The sequence below is a fragment of the Salvelinus namaycush genome, chromosome 30, assembly GCF_016432855.1.
Source record: "Salvelinus namaycush isolate Seneca chromosome 30, SaNama_1.0, whole genome shotgun sequence".
In the NCBI taxonomy this organism is placed as follows: domain Eukaryota; kingdom Metazoa; phylum Chordata; class Actinopteri; order Salmoniformes; family Salmonidae; genus Salvelinus; species Salvelinus namaycush.
Window position 1 is genome coordinate 23,881,719 of NC_052336.1, and position 11,663 is coordinate 23,893,381.

General features: G+C 42.0%; 3 protein-coding genes across 4 annotated transcripts; 1 reads left to right on the top strand and 2 right to left on the bottom strand.

The window, feature by feature from the left end:
* Positions 1-568: 568 nt before the first annotated feature.
* Positions 569-5,251, bottom strand: LOC120024716 (G1/S-specific cyclin-E1-like). Its single transcript, XM_038968980.1, has 12 exons — positions 5,110-5,251; positions 4,563-4,610; positions 4,289-4,373; positions 4,127-4,186; positions 3,735-3,904; positions 3,173-3,308; positions 2,566-2,712; positions 2,369-2,464; positions 1,980-2,111; positions 1,644-1,755; positions 1,353-1,510; positions 569-1,240 (listed from the first exon to the last, which is right to left on the bottom strand). Exons 2-12 carry the CDS (start codon positions 4,574-4,576, stop codon positions 1,124-1,126), a joined length of 1,227 nt encoding a protein of 408 aa, XP_038824908.1. The 5' UTR covers positions 4,577-4,610; positions 5,110-5,251; the 3' UTR covers positions 569-1,123.
* Positions 5,252-5,582: 331 nt separating this feature from the next.
* zgc:162297 (uncharacterized protein LOC555865 homolog) lies at positions 5,583-8,466 on the top strand. 2 transcript variants are annotated; one of them, XM_038968982.1, is made up of 6 exons: positions 5,583-5,726; positions 6,379-6,461; positions 6,612-6,792; positions 6,941-7,091; positions 7,294-7,421; positions 8,160-8,466. In XM_038968982.1, exons 2-6 carry the CDS (start codon positions 6,396-6,398, stop codon positions 8,348-8,350), a joined length of 717 nt encoding a protein of 238 aa, XP_038824910.1. In that variant the 5' UTR covers positions 5,583-5,726; positions 6,379-6,395; the 3' UTR covers positions 8,351-8,466. The 2 variants fall into 2 exon arrangements, with proteins under 2 accessions (XP_038824910.1, XP_038824909.1); XM_038968981.1 differs by lacking the exon at positions 5,583-5,726 and adding an exon at positions 6,145-6,306.
* Positions 8,461-11,308, bottom strand: si:ch211-260e23.9. Its single transcript, XM_038968983.1, has 4 exons — positions 11,175-11,308; positions 9,756-9,922; positions 9,414-9,549; positions 8,461-9,297 (listed from the first exon to the last, which is right to left on the bottom strand). Exons 2-4 carry the CDS (start codon positions 9,880-9,882, stop codon positions 9,069-9,071), a joined length of 492 nt encoding a protein of 163 aa, XP_038824911.1. The 5' UTR covers positions 9,883-9,922; positions 11,175-11,308; the 3' UTR covers positions 8,461-9,068.
* Positions 11,309-11,663: the final 355 nt, after the last annotated feature.

An 11,663-nucleotide genomic window follows, 5' to 3' on the forward strand; every position in this document is an offset into this window, starting at 1 on the left:
GCAAAGAGATTTGACAATTTCAAAATACAACCACACATGGATCACGCATTTAAAGGTGATGACAAAAGTTCTTATTTCATTTCCATTGTGATACTATTAAAATGAAAAATGTTTGAGATGGTAGACCTATGCCTAGTAGTCTACTGATTACACTAACACAGGACAAAAATAATATGACATCGATGGCATGCTACAGCAGGACTTCCACAGTAGATCTGTGATCTCAGGCTCCTAAACAGAGTCAGACAGTTATGCTGTTGGTTTGCCAGCTGCTTTCATTGGCCTCTAGCACGTGATGCCTTACTGAAAAACCATTGGATCCATGCAGAATTCAAGACAAATCGCAAACGTGGCCACACCCGAAACGTTCACCAACCAGCCGATGATCTACTGCGCACGGCCGACATGCATGTTGACCCATCACTGTAGCCTGGTGGAACCAGCCTGATCATTGAGGTCACCAAACCATTTCACGTGCATTAAAACAATAGTGAGCACAACAGTCAGGCTTGTTCAACCAGGCTACAATCCCAGTCCCTGGCCAAAGCAAAGACCCACAACATTGTAAAACATAAAAGCTGTCTGCGACAGTGACTTTATTTAAAAAATAAGATATAAAGTAGCAGCATCTCATTTCACAAATGTATGACTGTTTTGAAAACTCAAACGTGAGAAAAGAACTGGAGATAAAATCTTAAATACAATCCATATTTCTGCTTCTGATGCAGGCTGTTCCACTTGTCCAATTTGGCAGCAGAGCTACTGGTCCCACAAGCAAACCTCAAAATGGCAAGCAGCACACACACACACACCCATCCACTGTTCCGTCAAGCCAAGTCCACCTTTTTTAGCAGCACTCAGAGCCAGTGACAGCTCTGGGTTTTTGGCAGGTGGTCCAGCTTGGCATCACTCCAATTAAAAACTGTCACTCACTCAAAAAGGCAGAGACATCCAAAAACGGCCATTCACCTTTGCACCAAAACAACTCATGGAATAAAACATGCGCACGCATGTAGAAAAATCATGTGAGCACGTGTAAGGCCATGGATTTCCCCCAAACCTACAATATCTTGGTCCTGTCTTGAGACTTCCTCAGCCCGTGCCCATACTAACCCAATGGAAATCAAGAGACTGTGCCCTCTGGTTTCTCGCTGCTAGGGGGCGGAGTGAGCACTCCAGACGGTATAGGTGAACTCTGGCTGCGATCTACATCCACTTGTGGGTAGGAGCATGCCTTCGCCTAAAGAAGAAACCAACAGAGCTCTCAATACAGGCTGCAATTGCACACAAGAAACAATGCCACACATAGGTATAGGACATTGATTGAAAACCATACAAACAAATGCCCTCACCATCCAGTCCAGATAGGCAGCATGGGTCTGGATGTTATGCATGTCGTCTGCTGGGATTCCTTTGAAGGTCCTCAGGGCTGAGCTGCCCACTTCTCTGATGGACATGGCAAAGGGGACCATCCACCTCACACACTCCTCAACATCAGACCACTTCAGAGCTGCACAGACCAAGACAAAAGAGATCTGGTTAGGGCTAAAGACGCCTTCGGCAAGTCTACCAAACCACTATAACTCAGTGTTTGGAATGAAGATGTTGATTGACCTGAACAGCTTCAGAATGAAACGCCCTACCTGAGACTTTCTCCACCAGCTCCAGCGAGGAGAAATGGAACAGGGCAGAGGCAGCTAGCACCCCGTTGGAGAACTCCAGACATTTCACATCCAACACACAGAGGTCCAGGAGCTATAGAGAGAGCACAACACCACATATGTACTTCCACAACAGAGGCAATGAGCCATTCTAAGGGGAGGAAATGGGAAACCATTGTCTCACAAATCCAACTTGTATAAGCAATAACAGTCATCTGTGAGAATTAACATGATATTTTGCCTCGTTGATCTTGTGCATTTTGTTTCAAGACACATGAATCACATGCAAGTGGCGGGAAAACTCAGGTGTAACCTTACCTCGGCAATCTGCACAAACGTAGTTTGCGGGTACTGTGGGATGAGAACCTCTGACTCTTTCAGGTAGGCAACCTGCATGTAGATGTTTAGCCAGGACACAGGCGTCAGGGGACTCAAACGCCACTTCAGCTCCTGAGCAAAGGGGGGGACAGTAGAAACAAGAGCCACATGACGATTTCATTCCACAGTGAAGTGTTCCCCAGATCAGATATTAGGAGACAAAAGACACATGCGTCCTATCAAGTTAGACAGAAACTACCATTAGGAAAATATGTAGTAGTTTTTACTAGTAATGGCTAAATGTTGCTCATGGCTCAACAAGCTTCAGACAACAGTAAGGATTTGTGACCCAGTGAAAACCACCGGGACATAGTGTTTGAGAGGCATACCTTCATAATGATTAGCTCCATACATAGGATATCATTCTCAGTGCAGGCACCATCAGTAACATAGGCAAATTGATGCACCTTTGGAGGGTAGATTTCCTGAAAAAGAAGCGGTAGTAAACATGTTTAAAAAAAACTTGCGCTGCAATATATAAAATGAAGAAACCTTAACGCAGGTCGTAGAAGAGGCTTCTTCCTACCTCCATCTTCGCAGCTATAAACAGAGAAGAGATGCCGATGAGTTGTAGTGTGCACTTGAAAACATTGGTCTGTGTGGCCATGAACCGATCAAAGTAATCCTGAGCCAGGTAGAAGGTTTCTCTATGTAGCTTGTACACCTCGCACACCTGAGAGAGAGAAAACAGTTGAGAACACAACTCCAAGGCAATATCACAGAGTAGCTATGGAAGATTTCCCCGTGTAAGAGCATTGATCATAGTTCCCTATACCATAGGTTTGAAACGATCCAATTAAGATCAATGCTGAGTCAGAGGAGTTGGGTTAAATGTTAAAGACATTTTGGTTGAATGCACAGTTGTGCAGCAGACTATGCTTCCCGTTAGAATCTGTTAGAGCTCAGCTAATACACATCACCTGACAGCCATTTCTCCAATAGGTTATGCTAATATTGTACAGACTAACCACAGTTAACTGGGGTCATACATCTACTGTTAAAACTAATCCACTCACCACCTTAAGATAAACATGGACGACACTGATCAAGTAACATGAGGGATTTGATCAAAGTAGCAGATACTGTGGGAAAGGAATTTAGTCTAGGACTTTGATACAGAGGGCGCTACAAACCTCCATTAGCCAGTCGAGAAGAATAGCCCTCATCTTGGGTTGGAGGTGTGGGTGTTTCTTCATGACGTGGATGTCTCGAGAATAGGTCTCGTCTTTCTTCAACAGGTTGTTCCATACGTCGTCTCTGCTTGCCCAGCTACAGAGAAACATATCCAGAGGGTTGGCGTCTAGTTCATTTGTATTTATCAAATCAATGGGATAAACAATGAATCCCGCAACTAGAGAGTCAGAGTGCAAACACAGAACTTTAAGATGAAACAGTATACAGGTACACATAATATGAGTGTCAAGGAGGGATATATAGCCATTGTTATAACAGCAGATTACACTGAGATGATAGTGGTAAGGACCACATTGTGTGTGTTACATTCAAATGAAACAGATGAACACATTGGTCATCATAATGCTTGGCCTTAGACCGCGCAAGTGCAGAGCTCAAGGTATGAGTTCAAGTCATCTCCCAATAAAAATCATACATAAAATGTGGCAAGTAACCACTCCTGTTACTTAGCAGCGTCGCTGCATCTTGCCCACGTTGTCCCAGATACCAGAAGTGACTCACCATAGCACAGGAAGAGGGGAAGACCTGGTGGGGGTGACAAATATGTTTTTGAAGGTGTACTGAGTAGAAAACCCAGTAGCATTCAAAGCAACTGGTTGATCGACTTCATTGTCAGGCGTGGGGATCCGCCTGCACGGGATAGTGTGAACCGACTCAGGATTCCAGCACGCCTGCACAGAAGAGGGATAAGAAGAGGGGAGGATAAGAAAGTTGACCAACTGATAAAAATAAACAGCATGAAGAGGATTCTGAGACAGTGCCACTGATAGCAACTGATTAAACAATTGTCATTTATTGAGCAGTCCTGATTGTGCCTGGTGTGTGTAAGCTAAATCCAACAAATGCATTGTCTGCAAGGGAATGCCACGGAATAGTAAAATGCATATAGTCACCAAAGTTCCACACTGGTTCTTTTTCGTCATCTCTGCCACTTCGTCTGGGTCTTGTAAATACTGAGGATTTAATAAGGAGAATGTTCATTATGATAAACCATTTAAAAGACAGCCAGGCAACCATCTCGTTACAGTAGCAAAACGCAGATCGCAAGAACTTACAACGGCAACGTCTGATTTTCTTTTATTGGATCTCAATGCAGTTTCCTTGGGCATCTCATGAATTGTCCTGGATTCCACATCTTCCCTGAAATTACAGTAAATATTGAATTATGATATGCGTCCTACTGAAATGGTAAGAAACGTTAGTTATTCCAGGCTAACTAGCTAAGCTGCGGCTAGTTAGCCAGCTACCTGTTAACGTGACAACTTTTTCCCCCGTCACCTAGCTAGCGACATTGACAAGACTAGGTCAAACTGCAAAACTGAAACTTACCCTTTGCTTGGCATTATATCCCACGTGTATCCCTCCAATATATAGAGCCTGGAAACATGAAATATGCATTTTATTTGTTTAGCTAATAACCACAACCAACCCCCCACGTAAGTCTCACAAAGCCAACTCGTCAAAAGATCTGGGCGCGGGCAAATGGAAGTGGGACAATGTTAAAGGACGACAAACAATATGAAATACTGCATTAATTGTCACAAAACCACGCATATTGACACCGGATTCCACACTATCACCTAAACCTAACAGTTTGACATACAGTCGATGGAAACTAGTTAAATTTCTTCTAAATTAGAGAGAAGCTGGCCAGAAAATGGCCGAGCCATCAAGTATGCCATTTTCCATTCACCCGCTCTAATAAGCTTTCCCACAAAAACAACTAGCCAGCCAATGTTGTCCGTCGTCTTTCAAATTCAGAATATTTGCAATCTTCTCACTAACACGTTAATTTCGAATCACGTTGAGGGAGTTTGATTGAAAAGTTGCACGACTGCTAGTTAACAAGAGATGTTTCAATTTCTTGCCAGCTTACCTAAAAATATTCCCCCGCGAAGAAGTCCACACTTGGTTGAAAGGATCAGAGAAAATATGGCTAAAGTTACTAGCCAGCTATTCAATTGTTATTCGATTCGTGGCCTCTGTTTGTCATCAAAAATTGAGCTGAGAGTTCGGCTAGCTACTTGTTCTATACTGGCGCAATGAGTTTTGCGCCTTGGCTTATAAACTGCTTGCAGTCTACATATCGTAAGGGGCGGTCCGAGCGGGTGATTTAAATACTTGGCGCTGTTCAGTAATCCTTTGCAGTTACATTTCAACGAACATTATTATTAGTCATTAATTGTTCAGACGTTAAGAGTTAAATCATCTGAAATATTATGTTGTGTGAGAAATATACAGTAAAATGGTGTGAGAAATATTGCATTTTGCCGGCAAAAGGGAGGCGTGGCCGGCGCGGCGACAGCTCAGGGGCGGTGCTTAGAATCCGGAACCACAAAGTACCGCGTGGCTAGGGAAGACGGATGTAAACAAAGACTGTGTCCCTTTCAAAAACCTGCAAATCCGGACCTTATGCCGATTTTGACAGACATATTTTAAAATGTTTCTCTATCAAGCCGACATAATGGACTTTCACTGTCCATAATTCAAGAGGTATGTCATTATTTTTAAAATCAAATTAATGCCGCGCAATTTGTTCAACGAGAATGGTGATGGCGCGCGGCTCTGCACTGGTGCATTAGCTACGTTTAGTGGCTTCCTCCTCGTCTCCTTCCTCTTGTCTACACAAATTATTTGTTGGAGAAAAAAACAGTGCAGGTTTAGTAAAATACATTTTAGGCACCATCTAATGCTTTCATATATAATTCATACGTTTACGTTTTCTTATCAGAAGATAAAGGAAATGTAGACAAGGTGGAGGCTAATCTGCAACCTATGTGTCTTGTCTCAGTCGTAACTGTTAAAATTGTGTTTTAATATGTTTCATGCGCCACACGAAAAAAACACTGGATTGGGTGATCATCACTCAGAGATCTCGAAACCTGTATTAACCTACACTTTGACCAGGCACGTGATCAAGCTAGCAGCTGCACGGGAACGAGTCTCAGTTCAAAGCTATTTTTGCCTCCACATTGCAACTGGTTTGAAACAACAACAAAAATGAAGTTTCTGAAACTCTTTGGACGTGCTAAATCTGTGGTTATTGGAATGATTCATGTTCAAGCCTTGCCAGGTGAAGATTATTGGGACGCATATGTCGTTTTTTACTCTCTTTTTGTTTTTAACTTTGATTTATGTTTTTCAGGCACCCCTTTAGGAAACATGGCCATTCCTCAAATTATTGAGGAGGCATGCCATGAGGCAGAAATCTATCACAATGCGGGAATTGTAAGTATAAGCAAAAACACAAGAACTCTTACTTACTTACTTACTTTTTGATGTTACTAATACTGTAGCCTCTGACTATGTAAACCACAATATTCATCCTCAAGGGTGACTGGAAATTAATTGTTTGTTGTCTGTTGATCTTTTGAACAGGATGGGCTGATCATTGAGAACATGCATGACATTCCATACACATTCTCAATTGGACCAGAGGTGTGTGCCTCTATGACAGCGGTGTGTGCAGCGGTGAGGGGGATCTGTCCGTCTCTGCCTCTTGGAGTTCAGATCCTGTCTGCAGCAAACAGCTCAGCTCTTGCTGTTGCACTGGCTTCAGGTTGATACAGCTGGCATTGCTTATTACTGATTAATACATGTATGCAAGAGTGCTTCAGGCTAGCCTTTAGTTTAATCGAAAGATCCGTATTAAGAGGTTGGGAAAAGCAAATGTTTAGCTACCTATTCCATTGTTGTCTTTTTCCAAGGTATGGATTTTATCAGGGCAGAGGGATACGTCTTCTCACATGTTGCTGATGAAGGCCTTTTGAATGCCTGTGCCGGAGACCTTTTGCGATACCGCAAGCAAATTAAGGCTGAACATGTGCAGGTCTTCACTGATATAAAAAAGAAGCACAGGTGAGCAATTGCTCAAAACACTCCAGTCAGACAACCCCACTGGCTAGCCTAGATGTCCTGATATGGTATTTCAGAAGGTTTTCAACATGCAGGTAATGCGGCTAATATTATCCATAAACGGTACTGCAAGGAGATGAAAGTAACCTTTCTGACTTGTAGTAAGTGTAATTGGATGTTTTCTGATTTGTGTTTGTGTTCCTAGCTCCCATGCCCTGACTTCAGATGTGAGCATAGTGGAGACGGCCAGAGCAGCTGAGTTTTTCCTCTCTGACGGGCTCATCATCACTGGAACAGCCACAGGGGTTCAGGCAGATCCAATGGAGCTCAGAGGTGTGTCCTGTCTCTGAATTCTCTGGCACATACAGACCTGTATGACACATACGCACAAAGTATGTTCAGTCACTTCACTCAATTTCATACCACTCCCACTGCATACCAGTCTATTGCATACTTCCTACATTTGCAAGGGAATATAGTTCCTGGCGTTAGTTTTTCATGTAGCCCAGAGGTTAAGCTGCCCATGGAGCCTCTGAGCCTCGTTGCTAGCCTTATAAAGAGCAGCCTCGTCTGGGGAGAGGATGGCAGCCTCATAGTCCCCCGAGTCTGGATCGTGCTGACCATGGGCACACAGCCCGGTCCTGCCCTTGCCTGCCACAGCCCTGCTTGGCGTATATAGACACCAACATCGTCTGCTATTTTTAAGCACAGCCTACAGATGGCTGACTTACACAGAAGGCTGTAAACACAGGCAGGCTCAGGCCAGACTGCTACACAACCCTGCTGCCTAGTTTGGAGGTGCTCCTACAGTCTCCCAGTACGATTCCATTGGGCTGGCTCTGTTGTCAGATGGGTAAATGGAGCTGCCAGAGTCTGGATTTATCTCTTTCTTCATGTGTTTTTCTCATATCATCTCTGAACCTACTTTCACCATTTACTTATCAGAGATGATGCATGACACTTGCAATGCATTCCTAAATCCAACCATTTAGGTATTCGTTTCATATAAGCTCACGCATAATGTAGCATCACAAAACATTTACTCAACAATCCTTTCTTTTCTATTTGCAGATGTTGCAGGGTCTGTAAGACTCCCAGTTCTTATTGGCTCAGGAGTGACCTATGACAACGTGGAACACTACCTTGATGCTAGTGCAATGATAATTGGCTCTCATTTCAAGAGGGGAGGAGTTTGGGCAAATGCTGTTTATCCAGAAAGCGTTAAGAAGTTCATGGGGAAGGTGCATTTGCTTCGAAAATGAAATCCACCAATTTGCTGCTAAAATAATTTAATGCAGAACAATGACATTTGGTGGTAATAATACATGTAATTACTGAAGTTATGTCTCATGCTATTTAATAAAACAAATAATACCTAAACAAAACAGATTTATTTAACATCTTTTAACATTTAAATATACACCACACTGGGAATAAATGTATAAAAACAAAGTGAATCACTAAGTACACTAAGTACAAAACATACATTAGTAACAGTGTTTCATCATTATTTGGTAATCCTTACCAAATATAGCAAAAGAGGTCCAATTACTCAAGAGTGATGTTTTGTGTCATCACATATATACAAAATAGCTTTTCATAGCTATGAAACATATCAACTTTCCTTAAAGCAATATACCCACAACGTATCTAAATCTAAGGCACGCAAAGTAATACAAAAAAAGTATTCTATATACAATAGAATTCATATTTGCAAGTGCTAAAACCTTTTGCATTTTATACACTACATAAAAGTTTATCAGAGCCATAAGCCTTAACCGTTACAAGCCAGTTATAATACTTTTCACATGCACACACATCTACTCAAGGCTATTTCACTCTCAAACTGGGCTCAGTATGTTAATAACATACTCAGCAAAGGGGGTTCCCTTGATCAGGGTAAAGAGATTCACAGGGTCATAGGTCTAAGGTCTGTGTGTTAAGTGGGTTCAGACAGGGGCGTGGTTACTCAGTAGACACTCAGTAGTTGTACAGACGCTGGCAGGGTTGTTTGAAGTGACCAAAGCGTCTGTCAGAGGGTGAGAAGCGCATCTTGGCAAGGTTCTGTCTCTGGAGAGCACTCCTGGTCAGCTTCTTGCACTCCACGTGAGTCCTGGCTCGCTGTAAGGCAAGCAGTTGGACATTGCATGGAAGCGGGCTGCCCCAGGCAGCTAGCCTCCAGGACACATGCTGTTTGACTGGCACAGGCCTGCAGGGGGGGGGAGGAGGACAGAATAACTGTAAAATGTGACACTCCTTTCTCTAGGATAATGGTTGTGTTATCACACTGACTACAGTAGATGGATCCCCTGGATGAAAACTGACCTGGGAGAAGCATCCTCTTCATCTGAGTCTTCCTCATCGCTAGGCTGGTGTCTGATCTGGTATACAGACATACTGGGATGCTCAATCAGCAGGTTCTCCAAAGGGTCTTCCTCAGGGGGATTCAGGGAGTTGTTCTCTGGAAACATCAGACCACAAATTTACTAAACCGAGACCAAAAAGGAAAAACACCAGTGAGACCTCTAATCGTGACCATTAGATCTACTATCCAAATAACTACAATACTACCATTTACAAAACAAGTAACTGCAGACAACAATGCCCATACCAGTTTAACAACTAACTTGTGATTTCAACTTTCTGTGAACAAAATTATCGGCTTACCTTGAATGTTGATAACGACCCATCCTCCCTCCTCAAACTCAATGAGCTCCTCATAGGTTTCATTGTCATCTGTGGGAAAATCGCCATCTGTGCTACCAAGGAAATGGGCAAGTATCTTTCCAATCATTGTGTATATGTTTTGCCTCCCTTGGCCCTCTTATTGCAGTCTGCAAAGAAAATGAGTTAACATAGTGTTATAGTATGTTGCCCCCATAAGGAAAAAAATTTGCAAACCGGCTACAATTACTGCTAAACTGGTAAAATTGCAAAACCGATCATAGTAAAACATTGCATCAAATGCAAGAAAACAGCAGAACCTGAAAAGGCATGTGTAGTTTAATATCCACATTGACAGAAGATAGATCTGAAATTACTTCCGGAAAGCAGACTCTGAACAACACCTTACATTATGACCTTTAGTTTTTAACATTGTGTCCTGGGTTAATGACCCTGCCAGCACAGCAGAATCAGGAACAGCATGCCCCTTGGAAGCTATTTGCAGACTGAAGGTCATGGCATCCTTTCTGACCAGCAACTCATTTCAAGCCTGTGTCTGAATTTTAAGATGTGTTATGAATAAACGAATGTGGTGAATATGAAGCCAATCAGCCAAACTATGGTGAAAACAAATGGTTTGTAAAAAATAAAAAAATATATGTATACATTTTAGTGTATATAATTGTATTTTGACATTTCTGGTCAAATAGGCCTATTAAAAATAGAATCAGGTATAAACAGTATTGGTCTTTCAGGCTTAAGGTGTCATAGACTACACAGAATACCACAACATCCACTTTTAGACTTGGACAGCCTTGGTGTACTTGTCAACCTATACTGTCAATATACAGCTACACCCCAGCTTGCCAGCAAGGGAAGATCCAATAGTGTCCCTACAGAATTAGCTCATAAGGTGCAAAATGCAGAGATTACATATACACTTGCATATATTTTCTGGTGTGCCATCAAAAAGTCCAGAAGTTGGAAGTTTAAAGACATGTAAGACAATCCTTACATTAGCCCTATTCAATATATAATAAATGTGTGATAAAAACAATCAAATCCTTAAAAAACATAGGAAGGTAGTTTGGGTGAACTTGATATGGCATTAATTGGGTTTAAACTTCTTCAATAAATAAGTTAATAATTAAGAACCTGCATTTATGTAATTCACTGACAATCAAACAAATAACCCAACCTACTTACAAAATGACACATGACATGGTTACAATTACATGGTAGTCTACAAAACTAAAAAGTTGGCCTAATAGGACACTTTTGGGATGTAGAAATCAATAAAAACATGCAATGGATAGATAAGTTAGTAGGCTAAAGAAAAGTGTCTATGCTATACACATGAACTAAGGCTAAGGATACAACCTCTCGCACAATGTTGAAGGCTACAATGTCTTTTTTTCTTACCTCACAAATGTATATTTAACAGGTGGTGGCCAACGGTTAGCTTGAAACTATAACTGATCTGTAATTGTTTTGATACAGACTTGTTTATGAACACCAACTCTTTTGCTATGGTGGGTGGTGAACGTAAACAAAAATCCCAACTCGAAGGCGGGGCTTCGGAAGGTTGCGCACAACTAACCTTTGTCCTCATAACTAGCTGTCAAGTGAATAAATGTGTCCTTACTTGAAACATACTTAAATACCTGGTTTCAACCGACGTCCAAATACATTAGAGTGGAAGATTATTTATTTATTTTTTAAATGTACAACGGTTTGCATTTCACAACAGTGGTGGACTTCGTTTTGCATGGCCCGGTGGTCCGTGTGAGCGGAGTTTGTTATTTTTAGATAATTCTATTGATTCTTAAGAGAAATCTCCACCCACCCCGGGCACCGGGCCCTGCAAAACGAACCCCACCAATGTTATGAAAAGGGGGGGGTTGTATTAAT

Coding starts and splice junctions, on each gene's coding strand:
- zgc:162297 (XM_038968981.1), top strand. CDS start 6,234: ATGAAGTTTCTGAAACTCTTTGGACGTGCTAAATCTGTGGTTATTGGA. Junction 7,092..7,293: donor GATATAAAAAAGAAGCACAG/GTGAGCAATTGC, acceptor TTGTGTTCCTAG/CTCCCATGCCCTGACTTCAG. Junction 7,422..8,159: donor AGATCCAATGGAGCTCAGAG/GTGTGTCCTGTC, acceptor TTCTATTTGCAG/ATGTTGCAGGGTCTGTAAGA.
- LOC120024716 (XM_038968980.1), bottom strand. Junction 3,905..4,126: donor AGAACCAGTGTGGAACTTTG/GTGACTATATGC, acceptor TCTTCTGTGCAG/GCGTGCTGGAATCCTGAGTC. Junction 1,511..1,643: donor GCTGGTGGAGAAAGTCTCAG/GTAGGGCGTTTC, acceptor TGGTCTGTGCAG/CTCTGAAGTGGTCTGATGTT.
- si:ch211-260e23.9 (XM_038968983.1), bottom strand. CDS start 9,882: ATGATTGGAAAGATACTTGCCCATTTCCTTGGTAGCACAGATGGCGAT. Junction 9,550..9,755: donor GGTCGTTATCAACATTCAAG/GTAAGCCGATAA, acceptor TGATGTTTCCAG/AGAACAACTCCCTGAATCCC. Junction 9,298..9,413: donor GAAGAGGATGCTTCTCCCAG/GTCAGTTTTCAT, acceptor CCCCCCCTGCAG/GCCTGTGCCAGTCAAACAGC.